Genomic DNA, 21,135 nt, shown 5'->3' on the forward strand with positions numbered 1-21,135 from the left:
AGCATTAGAATATTAACTACTATGTAATATTATGGCTGATGACTTTTTAAGACTGTTGAAAGAAATCTATCAAGACCCATGATAAAGAAGTGATTAAAATAAAAGACACTGAGGTACATCATAGAGTGAGAGTATCAGGGTGTTAAAGATCTAGAAAAATCTAGACTATTCAGAGGGAAAAGAGCAAATAACTTTAGTCTCTGTACATGGCTAACTAGTATCTCCTGTGGAGAATGGTCTACAATAGTGCTGCTGACTTGGCAGAAATAAATATATTCTAAAGATACACTTTAGCTATCAGACTATCAAAATAAAGGCTCCCCAAGAAATTGTAATTTCCCTGAGAATTTTGCTGGGAGAAGAAAAACTTGTGGCAGCCTGAGTGAAAACTCCTGCCTTGAGAAAGAGCATTATAGCCTACGACAAGTAAAGGTCTACAGGATGGAGGGTCACACCCATACCAGGACTGTTTAGATGTGCAGATTGCTAGCCCTTTAGACTGGAGGTGGTCACTGGTCTTCGTTGTCCCTCTTTCTAATGTGGCTATATTGAATAAATCCTACACGCTTTTGCTATTGCTTTGGCTGTTCTGATTAGTCATTGAGGATGGGGCATAGACTTGGATCTTAAATGTCATGAAAGTAGCCATACTTTTGGTTTCAAATGAGTAAGTTTTAAAGTATACAGCCAATAATATAAAAGAATGAATAACAAGCATCACATAGAGAGAAACAGCATATAGAGAGCAAAACGTCATTGAGTCAGATGCTTACAACAAGAAGCAGAAACAATTAGATTGGTCTGATTGGGAGAGCAAGCAAAGGAACAGCCTTATATCAGGGGCTTACAAAATCCAAATGAAATGCCCATGGCAACCCGAGGAAACCCATGTGTGCTGGAAGTCTTGGCTGAGAGATTTCTAGGCAATGAACAGCATTCTCTCCATGGGTGAACTATTCCCTGTTGCCACCCCAGAAATCTTTATACCATGGGATAAACAACAAAAACCTCTGTTGGGAACAGTTTACTTTCCAACTGTTCTCAAAGGTACAATGTTTTATGGACTCCCCTAGGTGTTTGTTGTTTTTATTTCTTTCTGTCACAGAGTTAGGGAACCAGTTTGTACTAGGACAGAGAATTTTGGACACTTGAGTTAAACATTCTGTAGTCTGGGGCAAAATAGCCTTCTTTGCTCCCAGCGTCTACTGTCAGCAAGTTTAAACAGTATGCAGCCATTTACCAATATAATGTTTATCACAATTTAATAATGGTCTTCAGAGATATTCAAGGCCTACCCCTGAAATCAGTGAATGCTTCTTCATATAAAGACTTTTTACAAATGCCATGAAATTAATGATCTTGAAGTGAGGATCTGAGATTCCCCAATCTTGGCTGCTCCAGATGGGCTCTAAATACCTTACCTTACATCTTTACGGGAGGCAGCCAAGGGAAACGCGACTGTACAGAAGATAAATAGTGATGATTAATCTTAATGGCTAGTTTGATGAGGTTTAGAATTTCTTAAGGGGTCACACTTCTCAGTATATATGTGAGGGCATTTATAATAAAATTTAACTGAAGAAGGACCTGTGGGCTAGATTTCTAGATTGGAGAAAAGGAAATAGGCAGTGAGCATCTGCACTTGTTTGTCGGCTTCCCTGACCAGTGGGGTCACTGCTGTCACTATCTGACTGCATGCTCAGTAGACACTTTAGAAATGGTTTTAAGAAGGATTTTTGAAGGGTTTGGAGCTGTAGCCTAGAGACCTCCTCTGGAATTCTGTAAGCAGAGTGTCATAGGTTGTCCTGCTAGAAGGGTAGAGGCTCAGAATATGGAAAGAAATGCAGACAATGGAGACCCAGCTCCAGGCTTGAGGGGAGAAAAGAAAGACTCAGAAACTATACTTGAGGCTGTTCATGTTACATTATGGCAAAGAGCCACAAAATGATACCCGATACCACAGAGAATCCAGATGCTGGACATGTACCTGAAGCATATATTGTTTTCCTTGTTGGATTTGGTCGGCCCTTGACTTGAACTTTCTTTGCTACACTCTCTTTTTGAATGAGAACATAGGCTATCTGACACTGTATATCGGAATTATGTAACTTTTAATTTTATGGTTTGTGTTAGGTCTCAGAAGGGACTTTGGGCTTTGGGCTTTTGAACACTGTTGAAACTGTTAGTTGGATTTATCATCAGCAACTTCCTTGAAAGGGCATTTACAATGATGTACCTTGGATGAAGAAAAAAGAAAGATGTCAGATTTAAGGCTAGAAGTCCAGAAAAGATAGTGGAACTGATACATACATATGTATTGGTTGTGTAGACACTATAGGAGAACTTTTGTAAAACAGCAGAGATCATGTACACTGGAAGGCCATAGAGGAAGAGAGAATTAAACACTGGACGTTGTTGACACCTTAGCCAAGCTTCTGCTAACTGGGAATAAGCACCAAAGAAGAAAGGAAAATATCGAATATCTTTAACTTTAAGCATACTTATTATAATAGGTAAGAAAACTAATAAAGGCTAATATAGAAAATCTAATTTTCTAAAACATAAATAAATGCAAATAGTAAAAATAAATGATCCCAAGTTTGGAAAAACTGTAATATACAACAAAAAAAATCCAAAGTATGTAATATAAGTAATCTGATGAAGTAAACCCAAATATGTAAATAATCATAATGAATATAAATGATTAGAATTTCTACTAATATCTCAGATCTAGATATAAACATTTCTAGTATATTTTATTTACAGGCATCCCACTGAAAACATGAGGTAGATAAAAATCAAAGGAAAACAAAGAAATGAACAATGTGCATAATAACCATAATGCAAATGGCATAGCTGTAGTAACAGCAGGCCGAGTAAACCATAAGGCAAGTTGCATTTTTAGAAATAAAGAGCGTATTTAAATACTAGTAAATTGGTCAACTCAGCAGTGAGACAGTCTTCTAAACTTGTATGTAACTAATAGTAAGTCTTTAAAAATATGTCAAGAAAACACAGGCAGAATTCAAGAAAAAAACAAAGTCCTGAACTAGTGGACCTGAAAATAGATATTTGACAGCAGCAAGCATGTAGCAAAACCACATGAAGTGTTATTCACAGTGGCCACAAAGCAAAACCACGTGAAACAGTTATATACAATGGCCACAAAGCAAGCCTCTCTCTACCCAAGCTCAGAAGGGTTTAAAGCTTAACTGTAGCAAACATTCCACAACTTGGAGAAGATATTTGTAGCATGTGACAAAGGCTTATTTAGAATAAATTTAAAAATAAGAGACCCATAAATCACTATGCAACAGACTCACCCAGTGGAAATTTAACAGTCCACAAATATAAGGACAGAAACATAAATGCATGAAAGACACTCAACCCTATTAAGAATTAAGTGAAAACAAATCCTAACAGTATTCCAAGCATACTCACGAGACTGGCACATCTTAATTAGTCACATGTGAGGTGTTGGCAAGTGTGCAGGACTAACACTCAACTTATTGCACGATCATAATTTGGTACAACTTCATTAGAAATTTGGCCCTTTCTAATAAATTTGAGCATGTTTCTATTCTCTTATCAGGATACCACAATCTTAGGTATATGATGCCTTAGAGAAATTCTTACACAAGTACATGAAGATACACAGGAAATTGTTCATAGATGCCAACAAGTGAAGCATCTATTATCAGCAATGGGTTAACAAATGGTAACCCTTTTGTCATGTCATGTTGTCATGCACACCTACACCTGGCCCCATGAACAAACCTTGGAACTTTAATGTTTAACAGGTTTAATGTTTAAGGTTTAACAGGTTTAATGTTTCATTTTAAAAGATTTATTTTGACTTTACATGTGTTTTGCCTTCATGAATATATGAATATGATGAGCATGCAGTCCTCTTAGAGCCAGACAAGAGCGTTGGAATCACTGGAACTAGAGTTACAGATAGATATAAGTCTCCACATGAGTTATGGCTCTAAACCACTGAGCCATCTCTCCACCCCATGAGCAAGTGGTTTTATACATTGGTGACTATTGGGGTATTATTCAGAGTGTTCATGGAGAACCCAAAGAGTTTGCTCTTTGGATTCATGTAATTTTATCAAGCTTTCAAATGACTCTGATGTAAAATAGAGTATAAAAAACCTGGTGTTAAAACCAGATTACAGAAGGATCCATATTGTGCAGCTTATCCACACTTAACCAAAATGTACAAGAGTAAGTTTCATGCCAGCTAGGCCACAGCAGGACAAAGGCTGTTTGTGGAAAGAAGGCAGGAGTTAAGTATGGGAAACCATTCAACTAAGATGTGGGCATCATTTTCCTTCTCAGTTTGATGGAAGATACAGTGAATTCATTTTATTATTCATATTTAGTGTACAAAATGCTTATGCATATTTCACAGTGATGTTTATATATGACAATATAAAAAATTTTGTCTTTTTTGATCCTGGATACTCCAGTGAGCATCATGCAATACTATTATCTCTTTTGCTTATTCTTTTTCCTCTGTTAGTTTACTGACATTGCACTGTGGTGCAATCACACTGTCCTGCTGCTTGCATTTATCTGCAGCACTACTTGAATGCATGCTTAACTGGGACAAGGGGAAGTTAGCTGTCCAAGCAGCTCATTTCACTGGGCTGCTTGTATTTCTCTCTGTACAGCAAGTCTAGAGTTTGGAGTCTCTTGCAGCTTGTATAGAGGCATATATCCTGCTGACAGTGAACAGGAAGTACTCCCTTTTGTAGTAATTACTGAATTCTGGAGGGCTAGTAGGACAGGAATAGATCCTGGCATGGAACTGCTAGATAGACTGATCACCTATGTTCAGAATTAGGGCAAGGGCAGAAGCCAATCATTTTGGTTGCATGTAAATAACTGTGGAGATTGCCTTGAGCAGACTCCCAGATCTTGAGTACAGATATTTCTGAATTGGCCAAGAAGGAGAGTCTAGAAGCACAGATAGTGAGGTAGGAGTTCACTAACAGGGAGGACCGTGTGATGACTCATGGCAAGCAGATTAGAACTGAGCCAGGGAAGACAGGAAAGGTATACAAAGCTTTAGCAGATCTCCACTGTGAGGGAGGCATATGGAAGCTAATAGGTTGTCATAGAGCTGTGTCAAGTCTTTAAAGAGTCCTGAGCATATCTGAGCAGACTGGGGCAGTGTCAAGTCCCCACCACTGCCTATATGGCAGCGTACCTTAGCTACTCACAATAGGTGAGTAGCAGGTTGCCATGGAAGTACTGGGTCACCCTGTAGGTCAAATCCCTAACACAGTTACAGAACATGCCTAGAGTATGGTAGTGTGAACTGAGTGTTTCTTGTTTGTCCTATTGGCTGTTGAAGAAGCAGACGAGGCTTAATAAAAAGATTTCTGTAAAAATGGCTGTTGCTCTCCAGTGACATTTTGCATTAAAAATACATGGGAGAAGCAAATTAGATGGTATTAGATGCCTTTGTTTTCTACCTTGTCTGTAACATACTTAATTCGAGTTTTGTATTTTATGATACCTATATTTCTCCTTTTCTTCTTTTTGCATTTTATTTATTTATTTACTTACTTAATTATTTATATCTGTTTATTTCGTTAGTTAGAGTCCAGATCTCACTCTAGTCCAGGCTGACCTGTAATTGACTATGTAGCCCAGGCTGGCCTTGAACTTACAGCAATTCAAGTTCCCTCAACTCCCCAAATGCTGGGATTACAAGCATGAGCTACTGTGACTGGCTGATAGCATACATTTTCTAGATAAGAAATCTGCCCCAAACCCTCTTTAGTTGTAGTTTAAGCAAAGTGAACTGTCTACTTGTTAGTCTTTTGATATTCCTCCTGCCTTTGAGGTTACACTGTGATTTCTCTCATCCCCCAGCCTCCATTCATTCTCTCCGAAGGGCCTAGGTCCCCAGTGCAGCTAGAGCAGCTGGGTGCACATGTCTAGGCTCTTCTTAGCCGCTGCCCACTCCTTGACTCTTTCTGCGTTCAGGAACTGTCCCTTCTGACTCTGCCTTTGATTACCTCCTGGTTGCAATCCATGGAAAATATAAATTTCAGTCACATGGATGTAAATCCAACTCGAAACAATATTTTAACTTTTGTGAGATCCAGATAATTCAGTATATGCAGGGATCGACAATCTTGCTGAGGATACAGGGGTGCGCTCGCTCACAGATCTAGCATGTGCTTTCTAGTGACCAGCCCCCCCCCACCCCCTGACACACACACACATACACACACACACACACACACACACACACACACACAGTCACTCACACAAACAGTATCATCCTAAGACAGACCCTAAATGTTTGATTTAGCATCTTACCCCTAAACACATTATGCTCTCATTTAAATGATTATGAAATTCCTATCAGTAATTTTCTGCCTGGCTATCTCCATTTGTGCTGTCTCAGGGTCTCAAAACTAGACTGGGTCATCTGCAAAAAGGAAGATTTAAAGATCATTTTAAAATTCAACAATTTCAGTTAAACATTGACTTGGAGCCAAGCATGAATGAAATAATTCCTTAGAGACAGTGAACTTGGGATGTCCTTAGTCTGACTGCCCCACTGTTGGAACAAGGGGTGAATATTTGTTTCCATTTCTTTGTAGTTCATTGCTAGACTCAGCCATGCAGTCTTGCATTTTCCTCTCTGACCTACCCCCTATTTGTTTCTGAGGAGCCCATAATGCAACCAGAAGTTTTCAGAAAGGCCATTCTGATTAAGGCATATATGTACCTAAAAACTTCAAGCTCCTTACTAGCCCTTGGAAGAACGCTCACTTTCTATGTTGCTGCTCTTGTTTGTTTGAACTGGCATGGTTGGACCCAACTTCCCTGTCTGCCTCCCTTCTATTGATGCTTCTACATGGAACAGAGTTCTTCTACTCCTTGCAGACTCAGAGTCCCAGTTATACTTTGTCCCCACAGGAACACACACACACACACACACACACATACACACGCATGCATGCACACACTGTCATATTCTCACATGCAAGCATGCATGCACACATGAACTCACACACCTTCTTATCCTATGTTCATTCTTGGGCTTAGTTCAAGTCTGATTTCTTATAGAGGCTCCCTATAGCATCTGCTTTTAAAATTTCTGATTTTGAGGGTGAAATGACCTAATAATTGGATCCCCTTCATAGTATTCTTAGGGTTGTTTTTGGAGCATGGCATTAATAATTGCAAGCAAAACACCTGGTCTGTCAAGGTCTAGCACAACAGGTATCTTTGATCCCTGACACACTCATTGTGTTCTATGGTGAAGGTTTATTATTGACATCCACTATACCTTGGTGCTTACTATAGACCAGAGCTCAGAGGGAATGTTGAACAGTCCTGTTTGTACCTAAGGGATGGTAAGTATTTTTGTAAATAAGCAATTAATGAAATGGACAGCCAGGGCCGAATCCCCTTTAACCATTTCGGCATTAGCTGTTTGGGCTTTTGGCCTGGATGTCTCCTAGTGACTTTTTTTTTTTTAATTCATGAGGGTATAAGCATGGATTTGATTATTTCTTCAGGAAATCAGTGACCCCGAGATCCTGGATCTGGTCCACAGTGCCCTTGGCAGGATGACCGTGGTCCGGCAAATCTTCCCATCTGCAAAGGACAACCAGAAATGTATGAGGAATAACCACCGCATCTCCTCCCTGCTCTGTGATCCACAGGAAGGCTACCTCCAAATGCTGCAGGTCAGTACAGCACAGCGTCTCTTCCATGTGCGGCTCTCACCACACCCTTGGTCTAGACAGACAGCGTACTGGGCCTGCTGGGCTCTAGATGAACACTACTACTCACTCACTTTAATGACTAAAATACTGTCATTCACTGAAATGGAATCCAGTTGACTAGATACAAGTGTTTCATCTCATAGTACATCAGTGGTAGGTAACTATGCCTTGTATCAGCAAGCAGGGACTGCTTATTCTCAAGGTACCTCTGATATTTAAAAGTTACATGATTGGAGTGGGCAGATTTCTCTCTCTTCGGCCTTTATGCTGAGTGCCTTGTGGCAGGGTTGGAGCTTTTCTTTGTCCTTTTCTTTGTAAGAAGTCACTTACACAGACACTAAGCTTGTAAAACACTTAACACAGCCCTGGCACATCTGCTAAGTGCTAAGGTGCAGGCCAGCCAGGATGCTGCAGCTCTCCCCAGAGCAGAAAGAAGAGAACAGGTTTACCCATGCGTCTTGCTCTGTCCCTTCTTAGAGAAGAGCTGTAAATGTTTAGGTTAGTACTCCAGTCACTGTCTTAGTGTACGTATGGTCTTCATCATCTGAGAATGTGGCCTTGGCATAGTCATGGGGCATTTTGCCTGTGGTACAGATCATTTTCTGTATGAATCTTTGAGAACAACAGAGAAACAATGCAGGGGGCACATGACATATAATAAAAGAAAGTGCCCCCTATTGGTTTGTGGAAATTATCTGTAACGTTGCCTGTAGGATACACTCACCACTCAGCCTTTGAAATCAGGCCCACCTTCTTTCCCCAGCCAGGGTGAGGAGTAGATACCAGAGTTGAGATCAGGGCTGGCTATATCATGGTATCACTACATAAGAAGATCTTCATAATGGAGAGGGGACTGTGGGAATCTTGGGCGGGCTGTAGATACATGTAGTCCGTGGAAGCCTTGAATCCACTCTCTAATCTCATGTTGTCAGAAGGAGAAGAAAGCTTGTCTCACAGATGTGCCACATGAGAGAATGGCTCTCAGTGCTTTGGAAACACAGGTAACATTGATTATAGCTGGAGCACCTGCCTTCCCTTGGCGCTCACTGTGACACAGAGTGCATCCATGCATTGGCAAGACAGAATAGCCAAGGTCTTTCTGAGGTTGCAAGGGTTTGATAAAGAAATGGGAGCATTGGCTTTGACAGAGCCATGAACTAGATGTTGGATTTGGTGTTAGAAAGGCCTATGGTATGGTTTTCCTTTGTCTTATTTTTTGGAGGGGATGGAAGAAGTGACAAGGGTCAAGTGTGTCCCTCTTGCTGGAGCACTGTCTGCATCATTCTCCCTCTGCATGTGGTGTGCACAAAGCTGGCCAAAGGGCCAGGCAGTATGAGTGTCCCCACTCTGTGCAGGTGAGGGAATACTCTTCCTTGCTGGGCCTAAGGCCATGGCTTTCCATTCCTGGATGATCTCCCAGGTTCCCTCTCCCTTGGTGAAGTTTATCCCTCTCTAGTCTCTGCCATCCTGCCCCTTCACCACCTCCATCCTTCTGTCAATCCCTCTGTCCATTTTCCAGTTCTCATTAAGTTACATTGCTTCAGTTTCCTGAAATTAGAGTTACTCTCAGTTGTCCATGGGCAGAGTCCAGGAGCAGTTCAGGGTGGGGCAGAGGAGAGAGGCTTGCACTTCTTCTCCAAGTTCATGACGGCACTTTTTGCTAAGGGATGACTGTCCTGACATTTGTAAGAGTCAAGCTGTCTCTAGCATTTCAGTCCTGCCTGGTGCAGAGTCTGCTTTCTGGAAGAGAACAAGGGAGTCTAGAGGGCTGAGGGGAAGTTCAACTGATGGCATTCTGATGTGGCAGGTACCCAACCATGTAACAAAGGTTCTGGGCCACAAACTTCAGGGTCCCCTTCCTTCTCTGTTCTTTCTGAGACACAGGTACCATGGAAGGAGGAGAACTAAAGCACAAAAGCACTAGAACTTGTTCATGACAGTTACATCATCACCACCACCACTGCCACCACCACCACCACCTCATAAATGAAACTACCTGGGTGCATATCCCAACCATTCTAGCTACCACTTCATTACTTAATATTTACTTTTTATTTTGTGCCTCATTTTCTTGCATTGTCCAACCAAGACATGAAAATCTGCTACTATGATGAATCTCCACAAAAAGTAAATGAGAGAAAATGTGGAAAGTATTTAGTACAGGCTAGACTGCTAAGAATACCATCAGATGAGGTGGCCAGTACAATTCATTTTCCATAGGATGGCTGAACTTTCCTGTATACCTGTGTCTTGGCAGGTGTCAACATTACCCCGTATAGGAGAACAGTTCCTATCCCTCCAGGCCTGTGTCACATGATTTGTGACTCTCATGTCCCCATCACTTACTCAGCCACTCACTCACTCACAACAACCTTGTCTGAGGAGAACAGCCCGTGCTTTTATCTATTTAGCTCTTCATGAAAGACCCTGCTCACTGAAGACCATCAATAAGAATATATGAGATGAGTCTGCTAATAATCTAGGACTTAAATCCCAAGTTAAATGGTCTCTAGAAGCCTCTTTATAGAGAGATAAGTAAAGCACTTTATTAAAGAAATCTCTTTCCTTTGTCCATTTGTTGTGTCTACATCCTTCTTTGGGGCTATGATGGGAGGGGAGTATGGATTTATTTACTCCTCTGCCCAACACTTGGGCAGCTTGTAGATTCATCTCATTTACAAGCCATTCCCTTCAGTTTTCTCAGAAACTATTACCACTTCTTTCTTTCCTAATGACAGTATAGAAGGCAAACTAATTTCTACTAGCCTCTAGCTGTGAGATTTATCGAAAAGACTCGAACATACTTAGAACAACCAACTCAAGAAAAAATTGCTGTCATGGATTATTAACTTCGTCTTGATGAAATTAATGAAAATCCCCCTGGAAATAGAGCCCCCAAGTCCCTCTTTGCTCCTTCCTCAGACAGCTGCCCTTGGGATGTTGGTCCTAGCTTATGGATTATCAAAGCACAAGGAATTTTTGCAAGGTCATTCATCATTTGGCTTCTCTATCAAAGAGCACTGGTCTCTGAGAAACTCTGTCTTCCTCTATTAGCCCGATGGTCAAGGATTTCTGTTTTGAAAAGCCAAGAAAGTACTATTTGCAAATCAATTTGGTTGCTATTTAGTACTTATTTTCTTCCAAGTCCCTTGGAAGAAAAATACCTAGATAAGTGGCTTCCAGTGGTGTCATTGCATTTGCCTGTGTGTGGTTGTTTATTCTTTTCTACAAAGCACTGCCTGATTTGGGTGTTTCTCGTTTTTGTTTTCTTGACAAGTTAGTTTAGGGCTTGTCTGACTCAGCTGGTAATAAAAGTGATAACCAGTCCCCTAGAACCCTGAGAATTCTCTGAGATTTCCCAGGATGCCTTCCTCAGAGCAGAGTCACCATTGTATCCATCACTGGAACTGCCTCTCTCAGGGACTTCAACTTGTAATTGAACTAACAGAAACGTTATCACATCGCCACCCCATCTATTCAAATGTGTTTCAAGAGCGTGGCAGAAAATGGCATGGACTGTGGTGTCTGGTCACTGTGCTGGCTTATCCAAGCTGTAGGACCCAATATAGTATTGTCATGAAATGTTCCCAAGATTGGAACTTTGGCATCTTTATGCACTTAAGAGTTGCTGAATGGCTCAACAAAATCACCTCTCTCTGGCATTCAGTTTGCTGAAGAAAACCACTGACCTTCTAGTCTCCATTTCCTAGAAACCTTCAGTTCTTTTCCCTGGTAATGGTTTGTCAATCTGGTAAGAGAAGCTTTTCCTCTGGAGCATCCTTCAGGCTTCCCTAACCTATCTCAGATTTCATGTCCCATCCAGAGCTATATGTAATGGTAAAGACTCCAATTGCCAAGTCAGCAAGGATGGTGTGGAATGCTGCACGAGTCAGGTGCATGGGTGGTCTCCTTGGGTACAGATGCCTGCTACTTGAGTTGCAGGTGTTCACATGTGTCTTTGTAGCTGAGAAAGGCTTATATGGAGACAGATGCTCTTTCATATTCTCCCTTCGGATTCAGTGGTGAACAGGGCCTCCTTACAACCCTTTATCCTCAGCTGCCAGCTGCTCCATCCTCTGGCCTGGCCACAGTGCCCTCTCAAGACAGGTGGACTAGTAGCAGTTTGGCACAGAGGCCTTGCCTGGGGATGAATTGTTCATGCTGAGGCATCTGGATGTCAGCTTGTCCTCCCAGCTGGACCCTCTGTTGACTGCTTATCTGACATTGCTGGCCAACCAGAGCCTGTCTGCAGATTTGGTCAGAGGTCAGTGTCTGCTGTTTATCTCCATGATGTCTCCCCAAACAGCCCACTTTGTTTGATTAATGATAGAGGGAAGAGCATGCTGGGCTCTTTAGACGCCTGGAGGAAATGTGGCCCTTCTTAATGAAAGTCTTCTTGCATTTCCAGCTCTGGATTGTGAGGATAATGGACTGGTGAGAGATTTCTGCTGGCCTGTGTGGCTTTGACCTTGGCCTGCCATTCATCTTCCTTTTGCTTCAAGCATGATTTTAACCCTGGTAATGCAGTGTGCAACCCTCCCCCGGCCCCCAGAGCATGACTGAGACACAGCTGGTGTACCCTAATAAGTCTTGACTGGAATCTCAGACTTACTAAGGAGAAGTGAAGCATCAGGAGGCAGACAGTCTGGCTGCGCAGTGGGGTGCACACATTATCCTGACCTGCTCAAGCCCTTCCTTTCCTGGCCAGTGGAGGTGGCAGAGGACTCAGCCTGCTGGCATCCAGACAGGCTTAGACTCAAGGCCCTCTTGAGTTTATCAGCATATTTTAGGGAAGCGCTTATGTCTCAGGCCCTAATCCTTTCTGTAGTAAGTGAACAGGCTGCCTACACCCTGCCTTGTTAGTGCCTAGGTAGAAAATATGTTTTTTCCTGGTTCTATTTGTGCAACAAACCTTTACCTGCACAAGCTCCTTGTGGTTTGAATGATGTATTCCTGGAACATTTCTATGTTCAGATCTTGTTCCCAAGGTGGTTGTGTTTAGATGCAGGGTCATTGGAATCAAATGAGGTTGTAAGGGTAGAGCTCTCACAAATGAGACCAGAACCATCTATAAGTAAGACTAGAGTTCTCCACTTTTGCATCAGGACATGGGAAAAAGGCATGCTATGAACCAGGAAACAGATCCTCATAAAACATTGACTCTGATCATGCCTTGATTTGGGATTTCTAGTCTCCGGGAGTATGAAGAGTCTGTGATGTTCTTGCCATAGCAGTATGCTCGAAATGGCCTTGGAGTCCACCATAGTGTCACTACTTACAGTAGAGCAGAGTGACTTCCTCATTGTTTCCTGTCACCCTTCTCAGGCATGTTCATTATTTCTAAATGGTGTTCCTACTGCCCCAGTGTTCTAGTCTCTTTCAGTCAAGCAGGACTCCTTATCTCTCCTCTGTCTTTCTCTCTGTGTCTTACTCTTTAAGCAAATTCTTATTTTCTCATGAAGATCAATTTAACAATCTTTCTAGTGGCCTTTTGTTCCTGCTGACACAAGTATGTTCCCAAATTAAACCTAGGTACTAATGTATTGGGAATTCTGTGCTAATGCTTAAGGAAAAATAGCATCGATTTTTCCATTCTTGGACTTTAGTTAACTTCATGTAATTGGTCTCTGGTTCTCCAGTGGTTAAGCAAGTCCTCTTGGGTTTTTCAAGAGCTATGGCCCTCATAGAGATCATGGCTGAGTTCTTTTATCTGCTGCCTGAAACTGTTTCCTACATTTCTGGTTTCCTTTATCAGAGCCCAGTTTCTGCACAGATAAATGAAATCAGAAATTTCTGCCTTACCTCATGAAGACACAGCTGTGGGTTGTGGCAGGTAATGGAGAGTAGCCACCTGGAGCTCCCATCCCTTCCCCAATGCATCCTCTATACATTGTTGCTTATCTCTAAGAAGAGACATCCTCTATGCAAATAACTTCCTATCTCTTTAATTCCCAATAATAGATTTAAAATGGTCTATTGGCCTGCCCTTAGTTTGGAGGAATCTATTAAAGCAGCTGTGTGTAGTGCTTCAGTTGGATAATTCTCAAATGTTCTCACTCTTTGTTCTCACAAAAACCTTAAAATTGGGAATTTTGTTTGTGTTTTTATTAGGGGGAATGCCATATGCAAAGACCGGGGGGCCTGGGAGAATAATGTCTGATACATGGGGTGAAATTGGAGGAAGAATCCACCAGGACCCAACCGTTGGAGAGGACAGTTGTAAAGGATCAACTCTGCAGGGTAGAACAAGAAGGCTTAGGGCTGAGTCATGGTGGCGGATATCTGCCATCTCCCAATGAAGAAATGAGGTGCTGGAATCATACTGTAGAAGTGGAGACTGTATGTGACCATTTTAGACAGGACCATTTGAGAAGTTTCTTCACAATTATACCCACTGAGCCCAGGCAGGAGAAGGGTCTGTGTGGCAGAGCATAGAATACCATGCTTCCTACAGGCATTGACTCTCTGCTGACTCTTGTTTTCCCAGGCTGCCTATCTCTGTGGTATTCTGGAAGAATCTGTGTGCCGCCAAAGGCTTTCCCATTTGAGGCCTCAGTGAAATGGGAATGCGTGTTATGATGCTTCCCTGTCAGGAACCTGGCTCAGAAAACTACAGAGCTCTCCATAGACTCTACCTCCAATCATATATTCCTGGTCTTCTCTTACTAGACGATCTGTGAAATATCGGTGCACTCAGCCCTGAAAAGCCTGGCTTAAGCCTCAGCACCAAGGCAGATAAGACTATGCTGCCAAGAGGCCAGGGACATGTCAGCAGGTCCAAGTGAGCAGACACAGGTAAAGTTAATAATCAGAGTTGATCTTTGCTTAGTCTCTAGTCCTATAAGCCGTACAAATCAGATATAACTCCCATGTGCCTTTGAACATATATATGGCCAGGGAGCCTTGAGGAGGAAGTTGGTGCTGGCAAACACAAGCTAATTTTCCATGGTCCTTCTCTCAATAATTTGTGTAACTCCCCACTGGGTCCCAGCTACTGGGGATACCCTCTGTATGACCTCTGCTGATTTGATTTGAATTTAGGAGCCTGTATAAGTACTTCACTTACCTCTTCCACTCTTTTTTATCTCTGCTGCCTCTAAGAATGAAAGTACCTCTAAAGACTAGAAGAAGCCTTTGCATGAAGAACTGTTACCATCTGCATTGGGGGTTGGGGGGAATAACCAGGAATGCCACATTACACCTATCTAGGGTTCCGGATAACATTGTACTTCATTGGCATAGACAGATATCCACAAGCATTTGATAAATGTGTTTGAGGTCACTCAGCAAGTGGGTATGAGTAAAATCTAATTCTGTGAAGCTTCCTGTTCATTTATAGAAGAACACTAGGTTCCCCAAAGGACCTTGGACATTTGCTTCATTCTGTCTTTTCCATGTTCCCAACTGCACTCCCGATGGCATCTCTGACTTGGGCCTAGATTTTTTAGTTTGGCAACTATGTCTCTGTCAAGCCCTTGGCTGTGATGCTATAACCTCTCTGATTCTCAAAGTTTCCTCCTACCTAGAACACTTTACTGGTTCAAGTCACTTTGTGCTACAGTGTCCATAGATCAGCCAGAGATGTGGACCTATTCAAGCATGAGTATCAGGATCTGTCTAGTACAGTCTATGCTCTGCATGTTTTCCTTTGGCTGATAAAATTTGTGTAGTTCCTTGCTTTGATAGGAAGGAAAGAAACATAGTCTCCTTCAAGCCACACCTCTCTGTTTCCTGGACTGTAGTAGCTAGGAGCTGCTTTCTTTCCAATCTCTCCTTGGCTTATCTAATACTGACACATACATCTATTCACCTGCCTTGAGGAAAGCCTTTCTTTATTCATTAGGATCTAGAAGAGCATCCTGAGCATAGATTACATGTTCTTTTCTTTTCTCCTATTTTTAGTTTTTGTTTGTTTGTTTTTGTTTATTTTTGTTTGTTTGTTTGTTTTGTTTTGTTGAGACAGGATTTCTCTGTGTAGCCCTGGCTGTCCTGGAACTCACTCTGTAGACCAGACTGTCCTTGAACTCAGAAATCTGCCTGCCTCTGCCTCCCAAGTGCTGGGGTTAAAGGCGTGTGCCACCATTGCCTGGCATATTACATGGTCTATTACATGTTATTCTTTTTTTGCATAAAACACACTTCTTAACATGTCAGACAATAAAAGCAGGGTCTTCCATGCTGTCTGTATCCCTTACATGAAACCACCATTGACTTCTGATAAAGCATATTGTCTATGGGTATACAAAGCAATGCTAGTTTCTGTCCCAGGATGGGCAAGTACTGAGACATCCATCTTCTCAGGTGCAAGAACTAATTAAGAGAAGATGTAATCATAAGTAGGTGCAAACAGCAGTAAGGAGAGGATCATGAAGTAATTTTCAGTATGTTCTAAATGAGAAACAACTGAAAGATCCTACCTATCAAACTGGAAGCAGCAAATCTTTCTTTCCCAATGCTTTATATTTAGATGGGGAATTAATGTGTGCATTCTTAACAAAAAAGATTCATCAATTTCTTTGCCAGCTAATCTATCTACCCATTCCCATACTTGCCTCCCATACCATCCATCCATCTACCCACCCATCCATTTACTCATCTATCCATCCATCCATCCATCCATCCATCCATCCATCCATCCATCCCACTCATCCATTTCAACTGTCCCTCACTCTATCACTCATTCATATATTACTCATAATCCATCCACCTAGACTTATCCACCAACCCATCCATCTACCTACCAATCCACCTACTCATTCATTTATTTATCTATCACTCCTACCTGTCTGTTTGTCTGTCTCTCTGTGGATCTGTGTCTCCACAGGGCATTCATCAATCAAAGACTGATCAATCACCAGACTTGCATCTTTACTTGTGACAGGCTCCAGAGATAAACACTCAAAGAGCTCAGAGTTTAGTGAGGTAAACATGTCTATGAACCGGCACATAGAGGAGGGTGCATCCAGGGTGCTACAGGGGTGGTTCAAAAGCCTATCAGTGTCTGGAAAAGATCATTTCTCAAGCCAGCTCTTTTGAACTAGAACCCATTTACTCTCCTAGGCAGACATAGTTGTGGGAGGACTCAGGGCTTTCTTTGGCCTTTCTGATTCATGTTCTGCCTTTTCCTCTTCTTTGCAGGCCTCTTGGCATTCACACGGTTGTCGAGTGCCTTAATTCATTGTGATTAGAAGTGTTGGGGGAAAAAGGAAAACGTCTTTTGAGTGTCAGTCTGGGCCAAAGCTGAAGTAGCACCGTAAGCTGTGATCTGATGTGGGAGTGAATCCGCAGGTGTGGGCGTGGGTCAGAGGGTCTTAACTGACTAAATAGCACCAGCTATGAGTGGGCAGCTTAGAGCTCCATGAATGTCTTAAGAAATCTTCACACCATCAAGGACTCTCATCTTCTAGTTATCCTTTTAGAAAGAAGAAAAGGAAAATAATAATAATAATATTAAAAAAAATGCTCAAACTCCATACCAGTTCTTAAGTGGTTTCTATTCCCTCGTAAGAACATCTCCACTACAAGTTTGTATTCCAGAGGGGGAAAGAAACATCAAGACAACTCTGCAGAGGTGGGTGCTCTGGCGGGTTGTTTTGCTGGTAGGATTAGGAAAAGAGTTAGTCTTGTTCCTTGAAAACACACTCCTTTAAACTTGAATTGCCTGGGACATAGTCTTGCCGTCACCTTCCCCATGTGACAGTGACAAGTTCCCAGTGATAGGAATGTTCCTTCCTGTGATGTTATGTCAGCATTTGTATACTTCAGGCACCTGAAGGGTAACCATGACCTTGCCATGGAGTTTCCCTTTGGCTTGGGACCCTTGTTTAGCCTGCAGTCATTAGTCATGTAGGCACATTGCAGTCATTTCTGTAGTATTCATCCTGTTCTTACTCCTATAGCATGATGTCTATGGTGATCACAGGAAGGATGCAGCTCAGTGGCAGACAGAACAAAGTCCTTCATCACTGGCCAGCATAAAGGAAGTGATGCTCTCTTACTGGTTATGTTATAGGACAAAGGGAGAGCTAGTTTGAGCTCATGGACAGACCTAATATAGCAGATGTTTTTGGTGACTTCAGCTTCAGTTCTGAGGGACAGTTCCTACTCAGGTTTTTATCGAGGAACCAGCTTCTGTGACATCTATACTAGGATTAATAGGAGAGCATGTGCAGGCAGAAAAATAATGCTTCTAACAGAAGCAGTTAGGGAGGGTGGCTGATGAGGCAGATGTAACAGGGGCTCTTCCTATATATAGTTCAAAAGCCTGTTTGGTCTTCTCAGGAGCACTGTGAGGTCATCATTGTCTTCTATTTCTCTCCATTATATCCAGTGATGTTTTTCTGAAATAACTCTAGCAGGCTACTTGCTGCTTAAGAATGCAGAAAATGATCCCTTTGACCCAGTTTGCGAGATATCAACCAGGGGCCCCAAAGCTGTCAATGAGTGGATATTGTCTCTTCCTCGCTCTTCACTTATTCTCCCCTGTGCTTTGTTGTCGTCCTCTTGGGTAGTGGGGGGGTCTCGAGGAGAAGGCCTTGAGAACAAGGCTCTGTCCTCCATGCTGAGGGCCCTCCTGCTCACCCCCTGCCAAACCCCTCCTATCCTTGGATTACAAGGCAGGGGAAGGTTGGCTCCCTCATATCGGTGTTGACCTTTACAGTAGTATTCCAGTTTCTCATTTCCATGTCCCACATGGCTTGGGTCTGGAGATGACTGAGGTAGTGAGGGAATAAAGAAAGAACAGACACAAGTACAGAAAAGCTGGGGTCAGGTGGGCTGTGATGGAGTGGTACCAACTACCATAACAACCTAGAATCCCGGTACATTTATTATGTGCAGTACACATGGGGAGGCTGACTAGTCTGAGCAGGGGGGTCTCTATAAGCAGGGTACTCTCGGGCTGTAAACATTAGGAGGAGGAAGCTACAGTTACTAGTATTTGAACATACTAGTTAATAGTTTGTAAACACTTGAGTTTGTACACACAGCCAAAATTTGTAGTTGGACTAGAGGAAGGCTTAGTTAACTCTAAGTTAGTTAACTGGCCTGTATGCGGAAGGTGTTGCTAGTTTCTCACAGGTCAGATGCATTGGTCCTTGACATGGCCATGCCTATGCTGACAATACAGATTTCTTCAGCACTGTATCTGTTTGTTTCACATTCAAACTGGCCTTCTGCAGCTCCACAGACTTATTACTCACATAAGCCCTGAGATGGAGCCATATTCCCTCTATGGGCTGGCTTCACTGAAGTTGGCCAACCTAATCTACAAATCCTAGATGTATCCACGATGGCACTGCCTATCAGACATAGGAATCTCTACCACTTCTTCACTGGTGTATCATCACTCAGGCCTCTATTAACTCTTGGTCCATTAGTGACTAGGGTGGTCTTGCCTATATCCAGGCATAATCACCAGCTTTCCTGTACATAGCTCCATCAGTGGCATATATCTCTCTAAGTCCTCCCTGATGCCCCCCTTTAGCATGTCCATTAAGGCCCTGCATGGCTGCATCATGATCCCTTTTTGATCCTTTCCAATCATATTGTTGCCACCATTATATTGAACAAAGAAGTCAGCTAACCATGGCCCTTGAGCTGAAGCTAGCACACCATCTATTTTGATAAATGGCTACACCCATTTGTTTATGAAATACCTCTTGCTACTTTTAGGTTTTAACTGTGGTATTAAATAGTTATTAAAAGAGACTATAAGACCCTCAGTGCCTAAAGTTTTTGCCATGTGGTCCTTTACAGAAAACTTTGGTTGTATTTAAGGCCCTGACAGAGACCTTTATCCTTTATACCTTCATGATTTTACACATATTGGGCCTCACTTTACCCTACTCATTTTACCTTCCTGCTCCATTACCTGAACAGGTGATAAACCTCCTTGCAAGCCTTGATCATGGTGCTGATCCCACTTCTTCTCCTTGTTGCTATGGGGATATGTCACCTACTCCTATTCCTGAGGCAGGTTCTGTGTTCTCCTAGCCTAAATCCTAGCCCACTTGGATGAGCTGCTGAAAACAAACATAAAGAAAGAAAATACCAGGGAGCCAGAGGCTCCTTGCCCACCAAGCTCACAGGACCAGGAAGATACTGTTGCTGTTGGCATCACCCAGACTTTCGCTGCTCTCCACCTCATTCTTCAGTAATACAGAAGTAGAGAAAGATTTGCGCTTTTCTGTCTTTGTAGATCTCCAATCTCTACCTGTATGACAGTGTTCTGATGCTGGCCAACGCCTTCCACAGGAAGCTGGAAGACCGGAAGTGGCATAGTATGGCAAGCCTTAACTGCATCCGGAAGTCTACCAAGCCATGGAATGGAGGGAGATCCATGCTAGACACGATTAAAAAGGTATGTGAAAGGAAGCATTGCTCTCTACAGTTGTTCAAGGCTGGAGACAAGGCCCTCATTATTGCACTCCCACTTAGTTGGTACAAAGCTATTTCGAAGTGTGTGTTTTCGAAGTGTGTGTGTGTGTGTGTGTGTGTGTGTGTGTGTGGTGTATGTGATGTGATGTGTGTGTATTTGTGAGCGACTACCTAAGTCTTCTGTAGGATTTTCTCTTTGTCACTCTCTAGAATCTATATTTAAATATTTAAAAGTGGAGTGAATTGATGTCCAGGGTCATGTACTTCAAATGTCTCCACAAGAGATCTGGTTTCAGAAGGTTAGGCCCAAAGTCACAAGTAAAGTCATAGCTGCCCGTCTTCTGTCTTTCCAATGCTCCTTTATGCAAACTATAAATTTTCAAAAACAAAAACAAAAAACCTTATATTAGGTTGTATGGCATGTGTTGCTTATTCAAGATCCCACCATGTACATATATGTGTGAATGTGCACCCATGTGTACCCATGCATGTTCATGCATTATGTACATGTGACATGTGATTAAAGAGTGGTGTTTCAGAGGATGTAATTAAAGTGAATTGGGTAACCCACAGAAGACTTGTTAGAGTGAATGGGCTTTTAGAAACTTCAAAAGAGCATTTCAGGAAATCTACAATGCCAGGAACCTTAGCCACAATATATTTTACATGGTTTCGGTTGTAACAAACATGTTCCAGTGTTGGTGTAAATTCACTGCTGCTCAGAGCAGAGCAAGGCCTCTCTGGAACCATGCAGTTTATGGTGCACCCTCTACTCCTTGAGGTCACAGAAGTTTTGATAAGAATCACACCCCAAGCTGAAAGAGAGAAGGGAGAGGATCATGCTGACTACTGGCTCAGTCCCACACTGCCTACTGCTCCTGTGGACCTTACTGAACTGGAGAGAGACATGGGACTGGCGTGTTTACCGCAGCCATTCTGTATGAGGTATTATGCTCTGAAAATATTTTTCCTTCGTCTGATGAGACTTATGTTA

At 42.3% G+C, this 21,135-nt stretch overlaps 1 protein-coding gene across 5 annotated transcripts in view; it reads left to right on the plus strand.

Annotated features, from left to right (window-relative positions):
* Positions 1-21,135, plus strand: part of Grid1 (glutamate receptor, ionotropic, delta 1) — a 763,385-nt gene that overhangs the window by 481,676 nt on the left and 260,574 nt on the right. For all 5 annotated transcript variants that reach the window (XM_011244962.3, XM_006518565.3, NM_008166.2 and 2 more), the window contains 2 exons: positions 7,554-7,724; positions 19,963-20,124. In XM_011244962.3, coding sequence (XP_011243264.1) covers positions 7,554-7,724; positions 19,963-20,124 — 333 coding nt within the window. The remainder of the gene's footprint in view (positions 1-7,553; positions 7,725-19,962; positions 20,125-21,135) is intronic.

This window comes from Mus musculus, chromosome 14 (genome assembly GCF_000001635.26).
Source record: "Mus musculus strain C57BL/6J chromosome 14, GRCm38.p6 C57BL/6J".
Taxonomy (NCBI): Eukaryota; Metazoa; Chordata; class Mammalia; order Rodentia; family Muridae; genus Mus; species Mus musculus.